At 37.1% G+C, this 27,012-nt stretch overlaps 1 protein-coding gene across 1 annotated transcript in view; it reads left to right on the forward strand.

Annotated features, from left to right (window-relative positions):
- ROBO1 (roundabout guidance receptor 1) overlaps positions 1 to 27,012 on the forward strand; it is a 606,013-nt gene that overhangs the window by 492,213 nt on the left and 86,788 nt on the right. Inside the window, exon 5 of the mRNA XM_042809975.1 lies at positions 22,767 to 22,887. Within this exon, the coding sequence (XP_042665909.1) occupies positions 22,767 to 22,887 (121 nt within the window). The remainder of the gene's footprint in view (positions 1 to 22,766; positions 22,888 to 27,012) is intronic.

Consider the following 27,012-nt stretch of genomic DNA (forward strand, 5'->3'; position numbering starts at 1 on the left):
TAATAACAGCATCCGTACAGTCAATGAAAATGCCTATTGTGGCTCCACTTTGAAAGGATTTCTAGCTGCTTTCATTCTTAACGGTTTGTTGATTCTTGACTCAATGTCATTTTAGGAAGTGTGTAGAGCTGTTTAAAGCATTTAATTTTAATGCATTTTTGTCTGAAAAGGAATTTAAAATAAACATTAAAATTATACTTCTTAGGTATAGTGAGTGATGTTTGGCACCTCTTTTCTGATTCGTATCTGTACTTTCTTCAAGAATGTGTCCATGCCATGCAGCAACCCTTCTTTTAACTTAGGGAGGCTTTTCATTCTCATCTGAAATGGCAGTGTTCATCTTTGCATCAGCAGAACTGGGCTTTACAGGCTGAATGGTAAGGGTGCTGGAGAATCAGAGGTGGTAGCTAGGCTCCTAACAGAGATCTTGAAGCTAGAGATTTAAATAAATAGCAGTTAAATAAGATCCAAGTTAAGGCACAGCTTCCTTTGGAATGCAATAAAAAGAAAATATTATTTTGTCCTGGTGAGGTTAAGGAAATTGATATGTTTATGTAGGTGAGATAATAAAAATCGAAGTGCTCTTTGCATATTTTTGGTCCATTTGTAGGGCAAATAAATGTGCTATGAAAAGAAATAAATTTATATGTCTTTCAGGTTATAAGCAGTAGTGAGTGGAACAATTATGAAATGGAAGTATGGGTCTGGGCACAGCTATCTGTGTTAGACTGTAGAAATAGACACCATCTTAGAGCACAGCTCTCCCAGTAGTGCTCTTTTTTTACTTCAAGTTGTACTCTGTACATGTTGTTCATTCTACGCGTGTCCGCTGGATGAATCTGATGAAGAATCATCATCCAAAATTTGTTTCTCTTTGCTCTTGAATATGTTATCTATAAGCAGATTTATCAATGCAGCATAGCTAAACATAATTTTTCCTATGTGTATCTTTCATACTGCATTATGAAAGTGTATGTTTGATATGTCTAATGCTTCTGTTAGTTGCAAAAGAAGGAGGAATTACAGTCTTGCATGTGAAGCAAATGCTTATCTTTAACTTAATTTGTTGAATTGAAAAACAATTATTCTGAGGCCAGAGCACAATTAGTGAGATTCTGTTCTCATCAGACTAATTTTTCTCGTGGGATCATTGTGGAATGAAGAATCTCTCCTACTACAGATAGTAAAAACAAAAAACGAAACAAAACAAAAAAAACACTTCAGTAAAGTCCATTAAGTATCTTTAATTTCTCATTGTAAACAACTTAAAAATCAGATGTGATTTCTCAATTTTAAGATATTTCATCTGTACTAGGACCTGGAGCTGAGATACTGTGGAGAAAGAAAATGTAAGGTCCTGACTACAAATAATGCAGAAGAGAACTCACCGAGTTATGGAAATTCCTCAGCCTGTTTCTAACCCTTACTGTTGTTCATGCACTTGGAATTATTGTCTTGACAGATCAAATTCATACTGAATTCCTTGGAGGAAAGATCAAGGCCAGGGCCAGGAGCAGGCTTACCCCAGCAGTCTAGCCAACTTCTTTACATGGCAGCCCAGTTTCATAGTCACGTGTTTCAGGCACTTACCTTGGAGCTGAAAGCTATGAATTTACATTGCTGTAGGTTAAAGAGGAGGAAGTCGAGTCAATCTTCTAATTTCTGCTGACGTTTCTAATCACAGGGTTTGGTCTTTCCCACTGTGTTTTGTCTAGATAGAGTTGGCAGGAGCATCAGTGGCTGTGAGTAAGGACTCACTTAGGCATTCAAGATATTGCAGTATTTAAGGGTTACTTGTAAGCCTGAGTAAAGTACCTCTAGTTAGCCTCCATTCCCTTTTCAGCCTTCCTGTTGTACCCTAAATCCTTTCACTACTTTTCAAATGGTGTCCTCACTGCTTTCCTACCATGTACCACTAAAATGAAATTACCACCTCATTCCCCATCTGTTTCCTCCATCTCACAACCAGCTGTAGTATTTACCTAGCCTTTCTCTCCCACATGTCTAGCCACATTCTGACGTCTGATTAATGCTAACTGCTTGCATCAAGGTAATAACTTTGATGTCAGATAAGCAAAATGTCTTGCTCTACACTGGAATGTAAAGGGACTCTTCCTTTGCTATGCAGTTAAATTAAATTGCTGGTGTGCTGTGTTTAGTGCAGTGTTGTCTACCTACTGTCTACCTTTGCTCAGAGCCTCTCTTAAGGAAGTTCCTTGCAGTTCTATCTTTATGAATCTGAATGCAACTGCTTGTGTACAAAATGCTGACATCAGTAATCTAACCAAGATGGCAGGGCCTTTGAGCATGTCTTCAGGCAAGACATGGCAATAATTATGGACTTTAAGGAGTATAAAGCATTTAAAGAGGAGGTTGTGGTTCTCTCATCTAGACAGGGAAGCCTTCTTGGTTCTCTGTCTCAATTTGTCTCGTATGTTATTAGCAATGTCTGCTTAATTAACTAAACCTCAAAAAATCACAATGCAGTCAGAAGGCCTATAATTATCAATACTTTCCCAGTGAGAGAATGTGTTGCTTAAGCTCCAGATCAAGTTGATGGTTGTGCAAGAGTTGAAGGTCAGAGTTTCACAGCTTCTTCTTTTCTTGCTACATGATTAGCCCATGCTTCAGGAGGCTTCTTAGTTGTTCACATGTTGGAGGGTATTGGAGGGTGATGGGAGGAAAGAGATACGTATACTGAAAATGAAATTTTAATAGCTAAAATCTTTTACTTACACGTGAAAAGGAAGGCTGGTAGCTAAAAAAGAAATCCTTTGTAATTGAATACAAAAAGCAAAGCTCTTGCAATCACAGTGCCGAACCAAAGTTTTATTGCAATTTCCCTCTTTTTCATATTAACTCTTATCTATCATTTATCCTGAATCATCCTCATTTGATTTTTGAAAGAAAAACCTTCCGAAGCCATTTATCTTTCCTTGTTCAGGATTCCTAGCTTTTAAGATCAAAGTATAGGATGAATAATGCATACAGATTTTCATTCCTTTTGTGTGTGGCTTTCTTGTGACAATTTTGAATGACTTACATTCTTATTTTAGATGTTGTAACTAGAATTCTTACCCTGGCCATTAAATAGTACATCAAAAATACAAAATATTTATTCTCTTGCAAAATGCTATTTTTAAACAAATAAGTCAAGAAATTGTTTCCTACAAAACATTTAAAAAAAAAAAAAAAAAAATAAGCCTATTATCATTTTCTGTGACAGGAAAACCTCTTCAAAACTGCTATCTGCAGAAAAACGGTTTATTTATTTGACCCATTTATTTTGTTAATGAATTGTCAAGAAGACTTGATTCATGCTTCTTCCTGTAGACCATTCACAACCTCTTTGAGCTTTAACAAGTTTAAAACAAGATAGGTGATCTCAATGTGATCTCAGTCAGAAAAAGAAGGAAGTAATGGAAGAAATTACTATATGTGTAATTTAAAGAAGAAAAGAGAAAGTATTGGAGAGAATAGTGGAAAACGCAAAAACTAATTCTGTATTTATCTAAAGGGGCCTTTGCTTCTAAAGATGAATTGTAATGGGAAGAACTGCAAAGGAGAGATAAATCAAGGAAAAGGCAATAAAACCTGATTGAGTTTGTTGCTGTGCGCTGTTCAGGAATAACAATCTTAACTGCTTAAGAAAAGTTTTATTCCTGAAACAAATCATACAGTTATTGTGCCACACTCTTAATTAATTCAAGATGTTCATCCTAATTTATTTTTTCTCAATTTCTTTTTTTCTGGCCTCTCTCCTTTTCATTAATTTCTTAATCTCTAGTCTTTAAACATCTTGGTCTCCCAAATTACATATTTTAGAAATGCAGCAAAGAAATGTAAATTTCTGTAGACGTAATGCCTACTTTATAGGTTAACATAGTCTGTCCTGTGGAGACCTGCATGAAAGATCATGGCTTGGGCGTGCAGCACACAAAGCAGTGTGTGTAGGGGGAGCAGCAGCTAACTCCAGTTAAGTGTTTTATTTCATTTTAATTGTTTTTCTTTTGGGAGGCAGATTAAAGGGCAGGCAGCAATTTCCTATTTCTTACTAACCCTTGTGGGTTCCCAATATGTATTTGTTGTCTCCCAGCAATTTCCTTTCTTTCCAGTACCTTTTCTTCATTCTGTCTCTTGTTTTTACTTCCTAAGAGGGTTGGCTTCTGCTCTACCTATCTTTTTCCTTCTGCTGATCTCTACAATGGTGGCTTCCTCAAGGATCAAGAGTTGTTTTTATTAATGATTTATACTTCTTCTGCTATTAATATTGCTTCCTCTAGCAGCACAATTGGAGCTGCTATGAGTTAACTTGGCGCCCAAAGGGGAAAAAATGCGAAAGATTGTGAAAAAGAATTTGAAACCACATAGCTATCCCGGAGGATGATGAGAACGTTTTTAAATCCTGCTTTTTTTTTTTTTTTTTTGCTTTTAATTTTTCCAGAATGTGACAATTGTTTTTCTGTGCTCAAGCTTAAAGCCCTGTTTCAGGGTCCCTGTTGCTCTTGTTGGACACTCTCTACTCTTCAATGTCTTTAACACTCACTATCATTGAAAATGTATCTTCTGGATAGTCTTCCTTGTTTCCGGTGCTAACCTTGCTGGATGTCATAACCATGCCAGTTGTCATGCATTTTTATCCGGATGACTTTCTTGCCTTCCTCCTCAGTTCTACCTGCATGTTTGTTTTCACCCTCAATGTGTCTAAACCTCTGGAGTTTCCAAATCTGCGCAACCATTGTGAAGACCAAGGTTTCTTCACCTTTGAATCTTCTGCTACACACCCATTTCACAAGACTTTTTTTTTTGTGGTGGTGATGATGTTGTTATCACTGGGATATCTGAACTCTTTTCAGTGGTACATTTATGACTAGCATTTGTTGGATCATTTTGAGTGTTCTTATGTGTGCTTTTTAACTGAGTCCAAGAAAACATTGTTCTTCAGATGACCTGTCTCTTCTTGTGAGACTGTAAAAATCTCACTAATCCTAGTAGCCTAACTACTACTCAAGAATGAACAACTTACTGACAAAGGAAGGAGGTAAAATATTTTAAAACAAACTTTTTTGTATTCCTTGTTGTCTTCCTCCATACTTTTTAGTTTAGATTATATACCTAATCATACTCCCCTCTTATTTTGGACTGTCCTTTTAAATGAAAACTCTTTGCCTCCATCACACTCACAGTAGTTTCTAACTCTGATCACAACTGGGAATAGTGACAGCTTGTATTTCTACAAGCATGGAAGTGAGCATGGATTGAAAATCCCAACCTTTTACAAGATTCTGTCCTCACAGCATTTTGCAGGTTTGCCATTTTAAAGAGCACAGCTATGCAGACTTTGTCAGGGAGATGTGAGCTCATTCAGTTCGCTCTTTGAATTGACCAGAAGCCATATGGCAGCGGTTAATGTGGCGCCGAGCCTGAGCTAATAAGCCCTGCTGAGAGACAGGCTAGATCACTCAGGCACGGTATTGTACTAATATGGCCACACAGCTTCTGTTGTGCTGAGAATAAGGGCAAAAGAGCTTGCATTGGCTTGAGGTCCCCACATGCCAAGCCAAAGCAAATGGCCTGAAAACATGCATGTGGACACTGTCTTACTTCTCTATAGCTCCTGTGAGTCAATGCTCCAGATACTTCTTTGGAGAATGAGCTGCCTTCTCCATTAGCACAGGGTGTTTTCTGCAAGAAAACAATGAGAAAATGACAGTTTGCAAGTTAGTCTGAAGTGTTTTGAGTCATATTTAATGTCACAATATGTTTTTATTGGCTAAAATGAATAATTGCTAACCCTGTACCTTCAGTGTTTTGATGCTGAATAAAGTGTAGGACATGATAAACCATGCATTGGTACACACTTATTGGAACATGTTTTAGAAGAATCTACACTGAAGAATCTAGAGGAAAGGGCTAATGAACCACTCATGGGCATTGGTAGAGAATAACCAAAGCACTGCTTCTGTTCAGTAGAAATCTCCAAAAGGAAGTGTTGGTCTGTGGAAACAGTGGGAAGGGCAGGAGAAACAATATGCGGGACAGAGGGATGGCCGAGAATGTGCTGCGTATCATAGAGATGAGATTTGCATTTAGGACAAAACTGACCTCCTCTGATCCCAAAGGCATTCCTTATGAAAGTATAATTTGCTGTGCGAGGTTATGAGACTTAGGAAACTGTCTCCACGTGATCTGAAATTACTGGAATTTAAACTTATCATAAGTTAGCATTAGGCTAAAAGTTTGATCATTAAGTTACTGCCATTTTTAATCATGTTATTGTTGATTATACTGTCAGATTTTTTTCTCCCTGTAGCTAAGGGTATCTGTCCCTTCCGCTTTTCTCACAACTTTCAAAAATGCTCCTTTGCATCAGTGATATACATTGCATCAACTGTTTCATTTTTATTCTCACTGCTTAAAATGTCAAGCATGCATAACTATGGTTTCCCTTATTGTTTCATCCTGCAGTAATAAAAAGTACTCATTTAATGTGAAACATGTATTTTGCTCTACTCTATTTTACAATGATTTCTACTGAAGAAAGTTGTCTTGCAAATATTCTGTAGACTTAAAGGAATTAGAAAACTCACTGAGTCAAAATTCTCCACAGATTTCTTTTGTTCCTAGTCATGAACTGATGACCTAGATAGTAAAAGAAAATAAATGCTGGCAGCAAATATGGTATTTGTTAGAAATTTGAGTTTTGAGCCTTCCACAGTGCTAGACATTAGACTATCAGAATTTTCTTGTAAAATGGCTTATTGAGAGTTTTGAGCCTCTGGAATATGAATGATGTAAATGGAGTCTGGGTAGCTTCTCCTTTTTTATTTAAAAAAAAAAAAAAAAAAAAAAAAAAAAAAAAAAAAAAAAACAGGTGGCTGTTATCTTAGACTAGGTTACTTGAGCTTTCCAGAGCATGTAAGACTTTATGATTTGTGCAGTTAAGAGCAAAGGTGGTTTATGCTGAGAAAGTGTATCCTTTGTTTTGTTTGGCTGATACTCTAGTGGGTTGTTTTTGTTGTTTTTGTTGTTTTTTCTCTTGTGGGGAATGGGATAAGGGAGATGAAGAAAGGATGTGGGAGGGAAATTATTTCTTCATTCATTTTATTCTCTTAATGAAAAAGAAACATTTTTGTTTGGTTAGGTTCTTTAAGCAGTCAGGAAAGGAGATTATATTATGCACAGTAAAGATGAGGACTGGGTTTAGAAATTTGACTCTTCTCTCCCCCTCTTCTCATCAGCTGTGTGGAAATGCTAAATGTAGCGGGGACTGATTCCAAGCGATGTCAAAAACAGCGAGAAACAAAACAATATTTGAAATACCAAACATTTAGAACCTTCTTTGAGTATGTTACACCAGACATTAGATCTCATGCTGGGAAGTCTGTACGCAGACTGTACAGTCACAAAACGTACTCAGAAGAAAGTTCAGTCCATTGTTCATGGGATAGATCATCTCTTTGTATCAAATGTAAAAAAAAAAAAAAAAAAAAGTATGAAGTGTCTGTGTTTCTAGTTCTTTCATGCTGATTCCTGGATCTGTGAGCCTTTTGCTTTATTTTTTTACTGTATTTATATTTACTTGATACTTGTATACAGAATTATTACCTTTTGTATAGCGTGGAAGACCTTTAACAGCCAAGTATCCAACAGAACTCAATGCGTAATTTGTGGTAAGTCTGTCTCAGCGAAGTGAATCGATCCAACTCCTCACTTTCAGTGTTTAAAAAAAACACTGAAACCCACTTGGTTTAGAGGGGGGGAAAGTACATTTTTGTTCTTGTAAGTCTCTAGTGGACCTTATAAATTTGATTGTTCTTGGCACTTTTGATACTCCTAGTTGCTTGCACACCACAGCAACCACATGTTGTCACTTAAAATCTAAATATCGGGTAACTGCTAACTGAAACTTTATTGTATATCATGCTTTTTTTAAGAATTAGTTTTGTAAAATAAGAATGACACTAACTCTAAAAGCATGTTTAATAAAACCTCAACAGCCTATGTGCTGAGTTTGCACATATTATGTTCTCATAATCAGAAGAAAAATGTAGAATAAAAATAGTAGACAAGAATAGTGCCCATTTTTGGAGCCTTGAACAGATGTAAGTGATTAGAGCTTCTTATTTGGTTTGCTTTGATTTTTTTTTTTTTTTTTTTAGTCTACTTTTTGAAAGTTCTGTCAACTTCATTTTTTCTCATTTCGCTATGTTTGGATAGTTTTGCCTTACTGAATTTCCTGTGATGCTTCTGGTTAAATTAAAAGTATAGTCCAAATCTCAGCACTTCAAAAATAATAATTTTTCAGTTCTTGGGTTTCCTCAACCAAACAGAGTACTTCTCTCTCTCTGGGTAATAATATACTCACAATTACTAACTGCCAAGTTCAGATAGTCCCACACTGTTGCACTAACATAAACTTTGTAGGGTATTATTCCAGACTCCTGTGTAGTATTGTGCAGGTCAGAGCCTAACAAGAAACCCATGACTTTCTTTCCTTATCTAGAGAGAGCTAGAGAAAAATTGTTGCTAATATTATGCAGCCTGCGTTTAGGTCAGTGATACAATTGATCTTTATTTTTTCTCCTTAAAAATCGTTATCTAACAGGAACCTACTTGGCAAATAGCACAGGAAGATTGATTTTATTTTATTTTACTTTATTATTATTATTATTATTTTTTTTTTTTTTTTTTTTTTTTTTTTTTTAAACATGGATGTGCGGGTGGTTAGCTGTATTGAATCTAGTTATTGTCAATTTTCCAAATGGTTATACCATTCGGAGTACTGAAGTTTTCAAAGTGAAATACAATGACATGATAGCTTGGGCTTCCCTCCGTCATCACACTGACTGCAGACTCCACAGATATTGCTCTGCCAATTCATTTAGAGTCATTTGGCTCTCATGGCTACTCTAAAGTCTGGTGTTCAGTTTGAAAGTTTCTCTTGGAGCAAGACCTGACACAAATCCGAAAGGAAAAAGTTTACCTGTTAGGAGTATGATGTTGTTACCTCAGAATCTGCAAGTACCCAATTTAAGCTATTTTACGGTTTGCGATAGGTATTCCAAATTTGAGGAATGAATGTTTCTCTCTGGCAGGTCTGTATTTTGAATAGAGTTAAAGATAAGCTGTCTATATCATGAGACAATACATTCATTACTACATTGTTTTTTAAAGAGAATTGTGAATATTTTCCTACTGAGAAAATTGTTTTACAGTAAGGGAAAGATTGCCTTGAGGTAGAAAGACTGCAAGCTAAGCAGAGCAGATTGCTGTGCTGCTGGAATCTTCCTGTGAGATTTTGGGCAAGCTGTGAAATTATTCAGTACTTCTTGTTCAGCATTTCATGAGTTGTGAAACTGAATTCATTCATACATGTAAAGCAGCCTGACGGTATAACCACAAAGTTGTGTTGTGCCACTTGGCCAAAGTGCAAAGTATTAGCACATCCTAAATCTTTTTTTTTTTTTTTTTTTTTTTGTAGGCAAAACAGTAGAATAATATTCATACTCTCATACTCAGGCTATGGTACGTGCATAGCGACTGCATGATCTGCATGATCCTTGCAGGATCTATCCCATATACAGTTATTTTGATCTTTCCTTTTATTTTAAAGGAAACAATTATAAACCACTTGTGGTTTAACCCAGCAGCAGGTCAGCACCACACTGCTCTTTGCTTACTGCCTCTCAACCCCTCCTGCTTTCCAGCAGGATAGGGACAGAATAAAATAAATAAAAAACAAAACAAAACAAAAAGAATCTGTGGGTTGGGAAAAAAAAAAAAAAAGAAATACTGAGTCAGAAAAGGAAGAGGAAAAAGGATAATAGTAATGATAGTGTGTGTGGGTGTGGGTGTGGGTGTGGGTGTGTATATTTACACTGATGCATAGTTGCTCACCATTCACCAACAGATTTTCAGCCAATTCCTGAGCAGTGGCTGCCAGTGCTGCCAACTCCCCACAGTTTTCCAAGTTTTTTTTCACATGATGCTGTATGGTATGGAATATCCCTTTGGCCAATTCAGGTCGACTGTCCTGGTTCTGTTCCCTCCTAGCGCCTTGTACCCCACCTCAGGCCCCCTCACTGGCAGGACAGTATGAGAAGCTGAAAAACTTAAATGTCTTTGGCTTTATATAGCACTGCTCAGCACTAACTTTAACATTGGTGTGTTATCAACTTTATTTATCTCCTAGAGCCAAAACATAGTATCATACTAGACACTATGAAGGAAAAATCAACTCTGATTGAAACCCAGCTGAAGCAGGGTACCACTCAAGTTGTATGCTGAAACATCAAAGTGATGTTGAAATTACTTTCCCTTTCATTCTGGATTCTCAAAAGTTTCTTGGGAAATTTTTATTCATGAAGGCAGTGATTAGTGTGCTTTATGAAAATGCACTTGTACTCACAAGTACATTTCAGTGCATTACAGAAGGCAGCTTCTCATCTTTGTAGCAGATACATATCTCAGATTTCAGTCTCATTATTACTGTGCTGTCCTGCCAGTGAGCCTCAAATTCACCTTGAAGGTTCAGCCCTGGGGATGCCAGCTGAACCTTTGACCCTTTTGTTTTGACTGTCACCAAGGTTAACACATCATTACAGCTTCTGATGTTTTAGATACCTGTTCGTTTTGGAGCCTTTTTCAACCTATGCTGCTTCAGACAACTTTAATAGAAGCCTCAGTGACTCACTGTTGTTTCATAGGAATGTTTTGATGTTTTTTGGTGAAGTATATATTTTTTTCCTACTTTTGTATAAAAATAGATGTTAAATTTATCACTGTTTTTTTTTTTGTTTTTTTTTTTTTTTCTGTCTTACTAAAACGTGACCTTTATAACAGGAAACCAAAAATGGAAAGATAAACATCTTCTTTCTAAGTTTGAAAATAGGGAGATTCATACCTGAATTGCTGATTACAGTGCGAAACAGCCACATTTGGCAGAAGAGTGTGTGGTAGCAGGCCAAAGGACATCACCAAGCATTGGCTATATGGAATATATTAGTCTAGCTACTGACAGGTTAAAAAAAAAAACACATTTAGTTTATTTGGATCTGTCCTACCAGTGTACCAGCTTGGATAATTAGCCTGTTATAATTAAAATGGGTTTTGATTTACCAACCCTGAAAATTATGTTTGCAAATATTGTTTTTGTCTGCATGATTGGTCTCTAGCCAGGAGAGATGTTTTATTAGAGAAGTCTGTTGATGGAGGTTTTACAACTTTATATTAAAATTCATTATTTTCTTATATTTTATCCTATAAGTGCACTCCTAATTAAGTCCAGTTTTTTTTTTTTTTGTCAGGACTGTCCGCTGATAAACCAAATATGCCATTAGATTGACGAGACTGACTTGTTGTGGTTACCAGTTTTGTATTTATGAAATAATAAATGGAAGAGATACCAAAATCAGTTTTATTTTCCTTCCTATTTTGTTTAAAATGACTTCCAAGTATTCTCTTTGGAGAATTAACAGCAGGTAATGTTGAAAAATTTTATAAGGTGAAGGTGATTTGTTTATTCAGTGGAAAAAGCCAATGCACTTTGTTTCTGCTAATGAATATGAATAGTCTTCTGGATCATGCTTTTGTATACTTCATCCCTTAGCTATGCCCAAGTACCTGCATTATTCAGACTGTGCATAACGTTATTTATATCCTTTAAACATTCACTTGAAAAGGTTGAGATTTTAATGGGGCAATGCTGTATCCTCTTCTGCCATTTCTGAACACAATCTGTTAGGTGGCAAGCCTTAAATCACTTATTTCTTTCAGTTAAAATTGTCATTGTCTTCTTCTCAAACTTGTCTGGAAACTTGTAGTTGTGAATGTAACAGCTACATTATCTACAGTTAGGTTGACACCACAGTTTTCCACTTTGGAAGCTTTTGAGTAGTAGTTTGACAGTGCTGCAGAAGAGCTTTCTGAAAAGGAAAGTCATTGTTTATTTAACCACATGATCACACAGCTAGGGAAATAACACTTGAAACCAGTCTGATATCTACACACTTATCTGACTACTTTAGCATCTAAAATTTATTTCTGATGGACTTCCGTATGCATCCTTTCTTCCAAAATCTTGCTTTATAAGCACTTGCTGTTCCACTCTTCAAGGAACTGTGCATGTCATTAAATGCCTTTTCCTGCTTTGATTTTCATCTCCTCATATGTCTCAGAGGCAGAGTTGCTGCTTTAAGTTACAAATCTGTCAGTCTCAACAGAAGCCCAGTGCTCAGTTTCAGGGTGAACTTCTCCTTAGCATTTGTTGAAAAGTTACTATAAGGATAATAAACCTACACCTTTGTGCTGTTTCCAGGCAAACATGCTATGAGATTAGCTTGCTGTGTGGAACAGAATGAGCATAGACCAAGACCTGGCTGATTTAATTGACAACCAGCTGAAACTGAGCTAGCAGTGATTCTAAAACCATTCTAGCAAAAAGCATCAGCAGCAGAACTAGGGAAGGAATTTTCTCCCTATAATTGGCCTTTGCGAGGCTACACCTTTAGTACTGTGCTCAGTTTCAGGCCCCTCAGTACAAGGAAGACATTGAAATCCTGGAGCATGCCTGAAGAAGAGCAGTGAAGCTGCTTAAGAGTGTGGAATGCGGTTCTGATGGGGAGTGGCTGAGGGAACTGTGTTTAGTCTGGAGAAGAGGAGGCTCAGGGGAGGCGTTATCTCTCTACAGTCACCTAACTGAAAGGAGGTGGTAGTGAGATGGGTGTTGGCTCTTCACCCAGCTAATAGTGATAGGATGAAAGGGAATGGCCTTAAGTTGTGCTAGGGGAGTTTCAGGATGGATATTTGGAAATTTTTCTTCTCCTAAAGAGTAGTGAGGTACTGGAACAGGCTGCTCAGAGAGTTTGTGGAGTCACCATCCCTGGAGGTGTTTGAGAAACTGTAGATGAGGCACGGAAGGACATGTTTTAATGGGCATGGTGGTGATGGGTTGATGGTTAGACTGGATGATCTTAAAGGTCTTTTCCAACCTTTATGATTCTAACACGTTATTAAAGGTAACTCTTAATACAGAGTTACATTTGTACTTTCTATGTGTAGAATGCACACATATCACACTGGTCTTTGCAAAGATGTTTAAAACTGTCATTATTCATATCTGTAGTGCAGGCTTTATGCCTTAGTTCTTACAGGTCATGAAAAAAATGTCTGAATTTTAACAATATTTTCCAGAATTTCAGTATTTCGTATTCCAAAATGTAAGGACTATTTAAACATTTTTCTGAAATATAGTGAAAATATTCACAATGTATTCCACCAAACATTCATCGCCAAACTTCAGGCTTGGGAAAAACGTGTAGTGTTTCATTGTAAATTTTGTTAAGATTTTATGACGTTTTTCTCAAATTTATACTAATAAATGCAACTCTTTGAAAGGGAAATAGAATCGTAAGAACCTTTTTTTTTTTTTTTAATGTCTACATCAAACTTTCTTTAAAGCTCTGAATGTTTGTGTCAGTTCTGTCTTTATTTTCAGTGGAGTTTGGCTGTGTTCTTTCTTCAAAACACTGTCTTAGGAAAAAAATTGTATGAAGTATATGAACTGTGATACAAATATTATAAAGCTAAGTATGATGCAGAATTGATAACTCATTTAACTATTTTGTTTTTATGCTTAAAATGCTTAGGGGGTTTTTAGATCTTTTTTCCTGCATTTCTGATTTTTTTCCTACGTAGACTTTGAAAACCCTAAACCATTTTAAAAAGGAAAATTGATTTCCAAGGATGCAAATAAGATTTCTCTCCTTTTTCTGAACATAAATAAGCAGAAAACTAAAAAAATAAGTGGATCTGTGTGAGAAAAAAGTTGTTCACTAAAGCAAAAAAAGAGTGAACTATAAGTCTTGCTAACAATGTTTTTGATAAGGTTTTACCTTGGTGCTAATAGTAGGGTACGGTAACCTACTGAGATTTGTTTATGTACTCTTAATAACACCAAGTCTTGTGCTAGGAGTTTCACTGCATGCTAACATCAGAGAGGAATAGTAAGGGAATGCTGCAGAGAAAGCAATTATTCCAGCAGGGCCACAGGACCTCCTCCATGTCTTGGGCAACCATTTACCATGGACAAATGAGAGAGCTGCTATAGGCAAGGCCTGTTTCCCACACTTCTATCTCTTCAGATTCCTTGGCTGTTCATTCTGTAACGTTTACATACTGAGCAGGTTTCAGTTCCATAGTTAAGGGCTGAGTGAGAAGAGCTAAACTGCCTGGCAGTGTGTCTTGTGGAAGGTGGTGCTGATTTTCTCAAAAGTAACTTAGTAATAGGCTGCAAATGAGGACATTTGGAGGTAGCATAGCTTAGAGATAGTGATGGAAGCTGTGTGAGTGCTACGGAGCAGTGATCCTGCATGGAGATTTAGAACACTGCATGCTTTATTTTGCTTGATTGCAGCCAATTTTTGGCCAATTGCAAGAGTAATAGAAACCCCACTGTCTGTAGTTTCACAGTGGATAGAGTGGCTTCACTATCCATTGCTCAAGACGAACTTTATCTTTGTATTCCGTTGAGGTAACAGGGAACTGAGCAGTTTGTGAACTGCCTGAGATCTACAGGTCACTCACTGCCTATTGAGTCTATCTGCAGGATTGAAAGTTGGGCGTGAAGGGAAAACAAAAATAACGATACTAGACTGCTGTTTGGGCTGGGGAAATTGGGTGACTGGATATTCATCTCTCTGTGCATATTTTTTCCTTCTTGTATGTTTAGATTTTAGGATCTTCTAAGCAGGAGTCTTTAATATCTAGCCTGGTGATTTTTCAGTGTTCCTTCAATAAAAATGAAAGTTACCATCAAAATTGCTTTGGTTTCCTGTAGCAGCAGCTTTTTAGTGTGATCCTGTAGAACAAATCTTGTGTGCAGACCACAGAAAATACATTGAAAACTATTATTTATGGCTTGCATGTACTGCAGCTGACAAGAACTGCAATGATCTCTGATCGAAGAGTGAAATGTGGCAGATTAATGTATGACTTTTAAATCTTTGTAAAAAATGAGCAACAGAGTGTGTGTTTTGCTTTTTTTTTTTTCCTTGAAAGTGTGTTTCATAAATGATGTGAAATGATGTGAGAGGTTTAATGTCTTCACAACTATGTATGCTAATCATTGTCTTACTGTGAAGGTTAGTGCTGAGCTTGGGCTTAGCCAACAATAAATGCAGTAGAAGTATAACTTTTCTGAAGCATGATGTAATTGCCATGATAAGTCATCTTGGTCAAAAGTAAGAGAATTGGTAGGTTTTTAATATTCATATTACAAAGTGTTGTCTATTTTGGAAGGTTAGATTTTATGAAGTATTTGTGTGTTTGTAGTGTCAGTATTCCTTTGGAAGTAAAATTCATTGCAAAGTATTGGAAAAAAAGAAGTGTTAAATGAGAGGTCAAATCTGTCTTAAAACTCAAAACTGTCAAAATATCAATTTGATACTATACCCTCAGTAAGTTTGCAGGTGACAACAAGTTGCCTGGAAGTATCCATCTGCCTGGAGGTAGTGAGACCTTGCAGAGGGACCTGGACGGGCTGGAGAGCTGGGCTGAAGCCAATGGGATGAGGTTCAAGAAGACCAAATGCCAGGTCCTGCACTTTGGCCACAACAACCCCAGGCAATGGTACAGGTTTGGGGCAGAGTGGCTGGAAGACTGTGTAGAGGAAATGGACCTGGGGGTATTGATTGATACTTGGCTGAACACAAGCCAACATTGAGCCCAGGTGGCCAAGAAGGCCCATGGCATCCTGGCTTGCATCAGAAACAGTGTTGCCAGCAGAAACAGGGAAATAATTGTCCCCTTGTACTCAGCACTGGTGAGGCTGCACCTTGAGTACTGTGTCCAGTTTTGGGCAAGAAACACATTGAGGCCCTGGAGCAGGTTCAAAGAAGAGCGACAAATGGTGAGGGATCTGGAGCACAGGGTTTATGAGGAGTGGCTGAAGGGGCTGGGATTGTTCAGTCTGAAGGAGGCTCCGGGGAGACCTTATTGCTCTCTATAACTACCTGAAGGGCGGTTGTAGTGAGCTGGGGGTCAGCCTCTTCTCTTGTGTAACTGGTGATAGGACTAGAGGGAATGGCTTCAAGTTGTGCAAGGGGAGGTTCAGGTTAGGAAATACTACTTCTCTGGACAGGTGCTGGAATGGGCTGCCCAGGGGAGTCACCAACCCTGCAGGTGTTCAAGGAACATTTGGACGTTGTGTTGAGGGATATGGTTTAGTGAGAACTATTGATGATTGGTGGATGGTTGGACTGGATGATCTTGTAGTTCTTTTCCAACCTTGGTGATTCTGTGGTTCTGTGAAAATGTATGAAAGGACTCAATTCTTTTTTTGCTGTCATTGATAACTTTTTTATTTCCTGAATTTTGTCTTCGGTTTATATTCTGTACCAAATAGGGCTCAGTTTTTCCCTCTGTAAAGAAGGAAGAAATTCCTTCTTCCCTTGGGAAGCTACTGAGCAGAAAGCTTCCTTAGATCAAGTGTAGGAAGTGAAACAGTCACAGGAAGGATGTGACAATCTGTAATTTATATCCACTTCAGTCAGGAGCCAGCAGTGAGCAACCAGTCTTGGAGGGCCATACCTCCTCCTTGGGACAAGTGGGAATCTATGCCAAATTTGTTGTAACTCAGATGCTCACTAAAGCCAAGGCTGGAAATAATGACCTGCTGCACAGGCCCATTCCAAAAGAAAAAAAAAAAAAAGGGAATAATTTTTACTTTCTATCCTCTCTCCTCAGACTGTGATCATTTGGTTGTTTCAGAATTGTACTTTTAAGTCTAGTACTTTGCATTTTTAAAGCCTTTCAATTTCTTGTGAGAGCTCATTGTAGGAAGCTTATGAACCTCTACTTCTAAGCTCTTAATAACTGGAATCCTGTCACGACAGTTCTCTTTAGAAGACCCTACGTTAGGACTCTGATAAATCATATATTTTGACACTGTTGCAGTGAGAGTTCTGTACTCTGAGCAGTGTCTTTCCTCAAATTACGACTCTCAGTGGAGTTTTGCCTAGCCATGCATCTCAGCCATGAAACTGAAAATGAGAATTCTGCTGTTGGATACTCTCAACCTGCACAACTGCTTTTCTGAGAGGACTGTAGGAAGTTTCCTATTGAGTAAATGCACACGATACTAAGTTGTCTTAAATCAATATTGTTGTCCTGCTGGCGAAACTCCAGATCTAGAAAAGTAACAAGACACTGGTCAATACCTGCAATGACATTAGGAAATTAAACCCCCTTGAAGTTAGCAGCAGTCTGTACTCCTCTGAAATGGTATGGTGCTCATCCTCTCCATTAGATCTTGCACAGCTGAGACATAATCTGCAGCAGGGTAAGTCACTGGATCCAGTCATGTAAACTGTCCTTGTGCTGTCTGGAGTGATGGCCTAAAGTCTCTGCTTGCCTTCATTCTTGTGAACTTTTTGATGGAACCCTAAAAAATGGCCTTGTACCTCTGTCTTTTGCAGTGCAGGCATGCTCAGTGGGGAATTGGCTGCTGAATACCTCTGTAGATTTGGGCTATACTGTTTATTTGTGGTTACCAGGTCTTAAAATGTATGGTTTGTTCAAACTGTTTTCCCATATTACATTTGTAATACTTAGGTAAAATAATAAAAACTGAAATACTTCTGTGGTGAATTGGCCCCAGTTAGTCTGGGATTTTATCCTTGGAGGTGTGCAAACAACACATTGGTGGTAATACTTTTAAAAATTCCTGTGTAACAGATCCTTGTGACTGGAGGGGAAAGAAATGTAGACATACCAGGCAATGAGATCAGTTCAAGTTCAGTTTTATTTCTGATTTCATTCACTATTTGCAGTGAAAGCTACCTACACCAGTGCATCCAGGGGAGATCCATGCAGCAGGCTAAATACACAGTTCAACAGAAGTATCATAGTTGTCAGTACAACACATTGTTCCCATCTGTGTCAGTAACATTTGGGTTCAGCTGAGCTTTCTGTACTTCTGGAAGGATGGTTCATTCCACATATTTTTTGGTGAGCCATAGGATGTACTTGTATGTTGTGTTGCTCATTAGTTCATTAATTAACTCTAGTATATTGACTATTGAGTAAATAGTATTGTGAAAACCCGCTTCTGAAGCAAAGATTTGTTTTTTTCTTTTTGAGATCTTAGTTGAGAAGATTTCAGGCCATGAAACATTTCTTGTAGGAGGATTTTAATCTTGATCTGTAACAACAATAGAAGTATTGCTTAATCAATGTTTTGCACTGTATCTGTGAAAATGTTGCAAGAAAGTATTTTAGTGATTCAAATATTTTTGTATAAACATTGATGTCTGTTCAGAAATTAGTTCTTATTAGTGTGAGCCAATATGGCCTATTTTGAATTTTCTTTGTTGTTAATCAAAGCCAAATGTTTGTAGAAAGCAAGATGGAGACTGTTACGTTTTTAAATGCCTGACAATTTTATATGCTGAGATACAGATTATTTTTTTTTTCTTCCCTGAGGTTGATTTATGACATTCTGCATATATATATTGCCTGTTTCCACTATCTTGTGGAAAGTATTAAACACTTATGGTAATTCTGATATTTAGTGTCTCGTGATAATATTAAGTGCTAAACAACCTTCAGCTTCCTCTGAAGTCACCAAACAATTCGGGATGCACATAAGCCTTAACTCTTCGTAGATTTCTGTCTTCTTATAGATATAGTCATTAGTAATAAGATCATAAAAGAAGGGAAATGTCTCATGAGCAGAACTGTGTCTGATTGTGACTTTCCATATATTCTAACCAAATTGTCAGATGTGCCAGAAGGAGCAGCTTTTCTGTTGTCATTTTTATACCTTAAATACTCCTTCTTAAGGAAAGCTACCTTCGTATGCATTTTGCCTCATTCATTATAAACTCTAATTTCTAGTCTGTCATCATTGCAAGACTGTTGTGTTGGGAAACAATTGAATTGCATTTTGTCATTGCAGATTTATTGGAGAATGACCAGATGAAAGGTTTTTTTAAAACTTCTTTAATGTGGTATTTTGTGTTTGATCTGTAGAAGGCAACATGTCTTTTTAAGGTCCAAGAAAACAGAACCAGAAGTGAGAAAGACTTGCTTGAACTTTGAAGTTGAAATGAACATTGCTGAAGACCTATGCCAAACATGTTTTGATGGCTAGTGTCTTGCAATGATGCTTAAGCGTTTTGTTATAGGTAGGGAAGGATAGATGGGATTCATAAGGCTTGTAGGAAGATGCATGTTTTTAAATAAAAAATAAGCAGATATTCGTTTATTCTTTTTTATTCAGCCACTCTTAGAACTTCAAAATTCTAGTTTATTGCTTCTATTCCATGCCTTACAGCTTATGATGCAATGATAAGTAATAAAGTGGGTGTACTAATCTGTTTGGGAATGCTAGATCGTATGGACAGAAATGTGTGAAGTCTGTGTTTCCTAAATAGGAAATAATTGTACAATTTTACTTGTATATCTCTACATAAATCTTACAATTGCTTGTACTCACCAAGTTCCACAATCATTGTGTTGTCATTAAGAAGTGGAGGTTACACTTTTGAAAATACAGAACTTATCAAACAGGCTAATATCTCATTCCCATCACATTTCATCGTAAATAAAATGTGATATTAAGTTCTACTGTAGAAGACTGAAATATATGAGTTTTGTGATGTTACATATGCAGAAACCATGATTGTACATACAGAGGTCAGTGTTTCATTCTGTATCCTAGGTTTGCTTTAGAATTATTATTGAACAGGACAGATTTCATTTATTAAATGGAATGCAACTAGGAGGTAAAAGAAAAATTTTAAAAATATGCTAGTCATCATTGTATTTGGATATATTGCTAATCATTTCTCTTCTTTTTTTCTCGTATTGCATAGCAAATTTCTCTGAATAGAAAATGTATCACCCACATATGAAACATGTTTTAATGCAGACAGGTGTGGATTTTTATGTACGGAAATGTACAAACACGCACAAACATAGGTGAATAAAATATAGTTGTAGGATAAGTATATATTTGTACAGAAATTCTGAATACCTGGTGGTATGTTGTAGAACCCTTGGGTAAGTTTTTATGGATTTGATTTATTGGCTGACCAAGTTGATTCATTATTTGTATGATTTTATGCTGCTGGGTGGTCATAATTTACAATTCTGGACCTAGTTAGCTATGCGAGTGCCTGTAGTTTTCTGTATCAACATCTCTAATTATTGTTTAAAGAAATACATGAAGTAGACTTGCTTGAATGAACAATTTACTCATGGGGAGTAAAATATAATCAGGCAGGCAGGTCTTACAAAATAACGTTCAGTAAGCCTTTGTAAATCACTGTGTTATCATATATTCTGTTAGCATGTATGAAACTCCATGTGTATTATATGCAACCAAAGATCATCTGTGAATTGCTGATTGCAATCTTTTTTTCCCAACAGTATTCAGTACTATTTTCATATTCTCTACTTGCTGGACCCTAGCAAAATTGTTAGGCAGAGAACAGTATGAAGTCTTGAGGGGACTTTAAAAGTCAAAAAGTGACATGACATCATTTCTGTATAAATAAAATATCATACTTGCTTCCGTGTTTTCAAAATCGAACTTAAGGCTTTGGCAGTTAGCAAAGCAATTCTTTTCCCAAGGTATGCAACATCTACAAGAATAAGTAAGAAAGTTGTTTAGTATGTCTTGTTCACTGGGAAGAAAGGACTTATCTTTGTAGTTAGTATATAAAAGCTTTTCTCGAATTTTCCCTGTAATGTTACACCGCCTGTTACTTTTTCAAGCCGTTATTACTTTCGAGTCCAGTTAATGTGTTCTGAGGCAGGGGCACAAATATGAAAAGAAGATTCGAAGCACTCAAACTAAAATTCATGGTTAACTGTGAAGTGTCCACAGACAAAGATCTGATGTGTTATAATTTCAGATACTACCTCCATCTGTGATTTGTTTGCTTACTGCTCTTGATACCAGATATGATATAGCTACAAAAATGCACATACGTGTATTCCACTGTGTACTTTGTTAGATAAAGCTATTGGTCCATAACCCGTATGTATTTGCAGGATTTTCTGTTGAGAGAAAAAGTGGCAAACATGGCACCTATAGAACATAATTTTGTCATAGCTACAGATTTAATTTGTAATGTCTTGTTAATAAATAGAAGTTCTTGATCAATCTTACTTGGATGATGGGCAATTAATTGTTAGAACTCAATGGAAAACCTGGGCAGTGGACCAGCAGAGGAAGTACAATTTCTTCTAGCCATCTGTGAATGCTTAATTATAGATGTGTGTAATTCTACATGCACTTCTGATACATTTTATCATTATTTTATCATTATGGCGTAATTTATCATATTTTTATTCATAGATTGTCTTCATTATTGCTGAAGTTCTTAACCTCTATTTTGCTTTAAAAGAGAAAACAAAAAACAAACAAACAAAAAAAAACCTAAAGGTAAAAAATAAAAGACCAGAAAAATCTAAATGCCTTAAAAATTTCTATATTGGAACCACAGTTACTTTCCGTAGGCATGCCATATGTTTGAAAATCTGCCTCAAAGACCATGAGAGTAGAAAGAGAATGTTCATAGGTTTATGCAAGACATGAGAGAATGTTTCCTCTAAATCCTTGTGTAAATCTCAAATAACTTGGATGAAAATCAGCTTTCAGTAATTTTTAATTGTTCAAATGTTTCTGCTTTAAAGCTTTTTTTCCATCTGTGCTTTGAAGAGGATTTGTGGTGATTCCTAGAAGAAATTCAGAAGAATAGCTCGTGTTAGTGCTTGAAATTGTGCAAAATGCACAGTTGTGTCAAGCTGTAAAGGCTTTGGAGGGGATTTTCTTAAATGCCGAATTCACAGAGGAGCACAAATACTGCTGATTGTCAGTCGGACTTAAGCTTTTAAAACATGTATGAAAATCACAGCTTCCAATTTGTATGGATTTGAAATCATCAGTGGGTTCAGTAAATTCTTGTGATGTGCAAATACATTTCTTGTTTAAATCCAGCACATTCGGTATTGATGTTTTAATTTCTGCACTTATATCTGAATATATAGGTATTCCTAACTGGATATGGAAATAGTTCTGGAATTGTTTTTAAAACCCTTTGTATATATTAATTGAAAGTAAGTAGTATTCTGTGATTTAGGGATAGGTAAAACGAGAATAAATATAGATAGGTTATTAGCTATAAGTTATGCTCTCCCCTTGCTTACTGTTTCAGGAGGTTAACAATCTAAAAGTTTCAAGTTTTTAAAATATGTGCATTTGCAGGTTACTTTTTATTATTGTTATTATTCATACTTGAAATCCCCGTTGAAATTACAGCATTACAAGACTGTGGGTTATAAAAGATGCATCTTTTATGTTCTCAAACAATAAATGCCAAAGGCAAAAGAATGAAATTTGTATGCAATACTATCTGTGTCATATGTGCATGTTCATTTATCTCAATAACTGACTGTCATCTTTGTGTGTGTACATCTTACAGTGATAATAAGAGACCAACACTGCTCAAGATGTCACATTTTCAAGGATAGATTTCTAGCTGCAGGCAACTTGAACAAAATACCTCATAGAGAGTACACATACATACACTCTCTTCCCGTCACTGACCATGTTAGATCCTTTTATTTAGTTTTCCCCTTGGCTTTTATTTATTATTTTCTTCCATATGTGCCTTGAACTTCAGTATTTTTCAAGTTCATAAATACTGTTAAATTGTTCATTCCTCTTATTTTCTATTATCCTTGATTTGTCCTAGATCAGAGGTGGAAAGCTTATGATCACATACACAAGAAAGAATGATGCTGGCAAGTATGTTTGTGTTGGAACAAACATGGTTGGAGAACGTGAAAGCGAAGTTGCAGAGCTCACTGTTTTAGGTAAGAACTCTTCTTTAAGACTGTGTTAATGAAAATATCCACATGTACGAAAATGTCCAACTTGGTTTTTCTAGGAAGCCTTTAATTAAGAATTTTCAGTGTTTATCGTAGAATCATAGAATCACCAAGTTTCGAAAAGACCTCCAAGATCATGTAGTACAACTGTCCGTCTACAACCAATATTTCCTCACTAAACTGTGTCCCTTAGTACCACATCTAAACATTTCTTGAACATCTCCAGAGATAACAACTCAACTACATCCCTGGATGTGCCTGACAATCTTTTTGGAGAATATTTTTCTTCTAATATCCAATGCTGTTAATAAACAAAACTGGCCCCAGTACTGAGCTCTGGGGTGCATCACTTATGACTGGCTGTCAAATGGATTTAACTCCAATTGCAGTAACCCTTTGGGCCTGTCCATCCAGGCAGACTTTTACTCAGCAAACAGTACATCTGTCCAAGCCACAAGTAGCCAGTTTCTCCAGGCAAAAGCTGTGGCACACTGTATCAGATTTAGCTTTGCTAACTCGAGCAAAACTACGTCCACAGCATTTCCTTTTCCTACTGAGCGGATTATTTCGTAACAAAATGTGTTTGGGCTGGTCAGTTAGGACCTGTCTTTCAGGAATCCACGCTCGCTGTCCTGTACATGCCAGGTGATTGCACTCAGGATGATCTGTTTCCTGACCTTCCCTGGCAACAAGCTCAGACTGACAGGCCTGTAGTTCTCCAGATCCACTTTTCTGCCCTTCTTGTAGAATAGTATTACATTCACCAACTCTAGTCAACTGGGACATCCCCAATTAAAATGGGAGGGCTGGTGAAGTATTGAAGGTTTGGCAAGCACCTCCGCCAACTCCTTCAATATCCTTGGGTGGATCCCATCCCTGTGGATTTGTAGATGTAGTAGGTTACTAACCATTTCCCCTTAGATTATTAAGGTCTCATGCTGATCTCTGTCTCTGTATTGCAGCTGAGTAGGCTGGATGCCCTGAGAAAAAACTGCTTTTACTAATAAAGACTGAGGCAAAGAAGACATCTAGTATCTCAGCCTTTCCTCATCTCTTGTCAGTATGTTTCCATTCACATCCAACAAAGGATAGAGATTCTCCTTAGTCCCTCTTTTAGTATTTATGTAATTATAAAAGCATTTTTATTGTCTTTTACTGGAGTGACAAGTTTAATTCTAGCTGGGTTTTGGGCCTACCAATTTCTTCCCTGCATAACCTCATAACGTTTTTGAAGTCTTCCTGAATTGCCTGCTTCTTCTTCCAAAGGTCATAAACTTCGTTATTTTTCTTTAGTTCCAGAAGAAACTCTCTGTTCAGACAGGTTGGTCTTCTTCCCACAAGCTTTTCTTTCAGCATATGAGAATAGACTGCTCCATTGCCTTCACGATGTCATTCTTGAAGAATGTTTGGCCTCTGTGAACTGCTTTGTCCTTCAAAACTGCTTCCCAAGGGACCCTGTCAACCTGGTCCAAAATCAGCTCCTACAAAAGTCCAAAGTAGCAGTCCTGCTGACTGCAGAACTTCTTATTCAGGTTTAAGGTCTATCTTGTCAGTCTTACACTGTCGTCTTTTTTCACTAATGTTTAGAAATATGATGCAAACAACTTGAAGTCTTGTTCAGAGTTTGTGAAGCAGTAATTTCCTTACTTATGAGCTTATCTGACATTTTTAAGTTGTTGAGATGGAATATGCAGCAAGATAGTGTGATTACTTTTTAGAAGCTAAAGGCTTCTTGTGATCCACCGTCTTGTTGCTTTGTTTTTTGTTGTTGTGGTTTTTTTTAATACACCTTTAATATACCTTTTATGGTATGGTATGGTATTTTATTTATGGTATGGTATTTTATGGTTTTATTGGTGAATCAGTCTACTACTAACCAGAGAATCACTATATGAACTGTTACATGTAATTTATGCTGGAAAATATTACTTTCTGAAAACTTATGAGAGGGATTCATCAGAGAGATCTTTCTTTCAATTTTACTCCGTGTGGTTTTCTCTTCAAATATATTTCTGAGATTCATTCTGAAAAATCTAGTGAGCATTTATTTTAAAACAGGATAAGCTTTGACTGTCTTATCAAGTCAGACTTTAGATACGAGTCAAAAAGCATGAGAAGCATTCTCACCTCATACATGAATATCTTCCAGCATCAGTCCTCTGTTTATAGTTTTTTCGTTATCTGGAAGTTGAAATTTTGCTTTTAGGTCTGCTTTAGATCAGAGGGAGGATTATAAGCCAGAGACTGTAATATTAGTAAGTTTCAAAGTGTTCCCTGCTAAGCTTTCCTTGTATTTACCAAATAATTGTCTGACAAAGATGGACACTCAGACTAGTATCACTGTAATTCCTTTTACCACTTGAATGACAGTATTATGAATAAGCAAACAAAAGCTCCTGGACTATTACTCTACTATAGGGAAGTGAACTAAGGAACAGTATGTCCTAGGGTTCAATTCTGTTCACCATTTTTATCAATGATCTGCATACAGAAGCAGAGTGCATCCTCAGCAAGTTCACTGATGATTCTTAACTGGGAGGTGCTGTTGATTCCCTGAAGGGATGAGAGGCCTTGCAAAGGGTTTTAAGTAGATTGGAGCCATCAACAGCGGCATGAAGTTCTTTAAAGGAAATTCTTAACTTGGGACAGAGTAATGCCTGCCACAGGCACAGTCTGGGCAATGAATGGATGGAGAGCAGCTCAACAGAAAGGTATTTGAGGGTGCTGGTGACAGCAGGCTCATCGTGAGCTAGCAGTGTGCCCTGGCGGCCCAGAGTACAAACCACATTTTTGGGTTGTGTTAAAAAAGAGGCAATTCTCTTCTTGTGTTGAGCATTAATGTGGCCTCACCTTGAATATTGTGTATAGTTCTGGGCTCCACCATATAAAAAGAATGCTAAGGTCCTTGAGAGCATCCACAGGAGGACAGCCAAGCTGATAGCAGGGCTGAAGGCATGTTCAGGTGACCTTATTGTTTTTTGCAGCTGCCTAAGATGGGGATACAGAGGGAGGTGCAGGGCTCTGCACCTGGGAACCGATCATAGAGCATGAGGGAAGGGCACGGTAGGCTCACACTGGACACTGGGATACATTTCTTTAATGTAAGGGTGGTTATACACTGGAACAGTTGTCCTAGAGAGGTAGTTGATACCCAATGCCAATCAGTGTTCAAGAGACTTTTGCACAACACCCTCTCATTAGTGTGCATTAACTTCTGGTTAGCCTGGAAGTCCTGTAGAAATTAGGCAGTTGCACTCAATGGCCTTTGAAAGTCCCTTCCAACTGGACCTCTTCAGTGCAATCCTCAATAAATAAACTTAGAACGTTCAATACGTTAAAAGAAAATAAAGATTAATATGCAGGCAAGGGTAATTGTAGAAGTCTTCTGTGCTTCCTCACTTCAAATACATTACTCTGTTATCAATTCCTCTCTCAGAGGACAGAGCTAAGATATACAAAATATGCTGAAATTGCATGTTGCAGTCCTGAATCCCAACTTGAGATCACAATCCTGAGTTGGGGTTGATAGGACTCTGAAGAGGAGGAAACTGTCTTCAGGTAAATATTTCCTAAGTACATAGAATTCAAATTGATCAGGCACACAGAATCTAATCTTTATTTTCAAGAGTTATAGATGGAAACAATACAGAGTTCAGTGCACCTCCAGGTTGTTTTGGGGAGTCTTTTGTTTGTTTGTTCTTATTTGTTCGTTGTTTTTTGTTGGTTGGCTGGTTATTTTTTTTCCCGTTGCTCAGCAATCATATCCTTACCAGGTCAGTCCTTTTTATTTTACAAAATTAAGTTAAATATTTGTCCCTTAATTGTTCTTACTGTGATGCTTAATCTGGTACATTCAGATTACATTTTTATTGTACCTATAAAAGAGTAGATGCATGTACTTATGTCTATAAATGTAGGTTTTGTTTGTTTGTTTTAATTTTTATTTACTGAATGTGAAACATGGCTTTAATTGACATCATGAACATCAGGTTGCTGTTTTAATATTGTTTGCCCAGTGTTATAAAGCAAAACAAAGGTAAGTTTTCTGTGAGACAGGTGTCCTGCTGGTCTGGACATCCTCCAGACTAATGGAAGTTCTTTTATAGGGTT

Source organism: Centrocercus urophasianus, unplaced genomic scaffold (genome assembly GCF_019232065.1).
Source record: "Centrocercus urophasianus isolate 14NV4802_14NV808 unplaced genomic scaffold, USGS_Curo_1.0 seq_12, whole genome shotgun sequence".
NCBI classification, from domain to species: domain Eukaryota; kingdom Metazoa; phylum Chordata; class Aves; order Galliformes; family Phasianidae; genus Centrocercus; species Centrocercus urophasianus.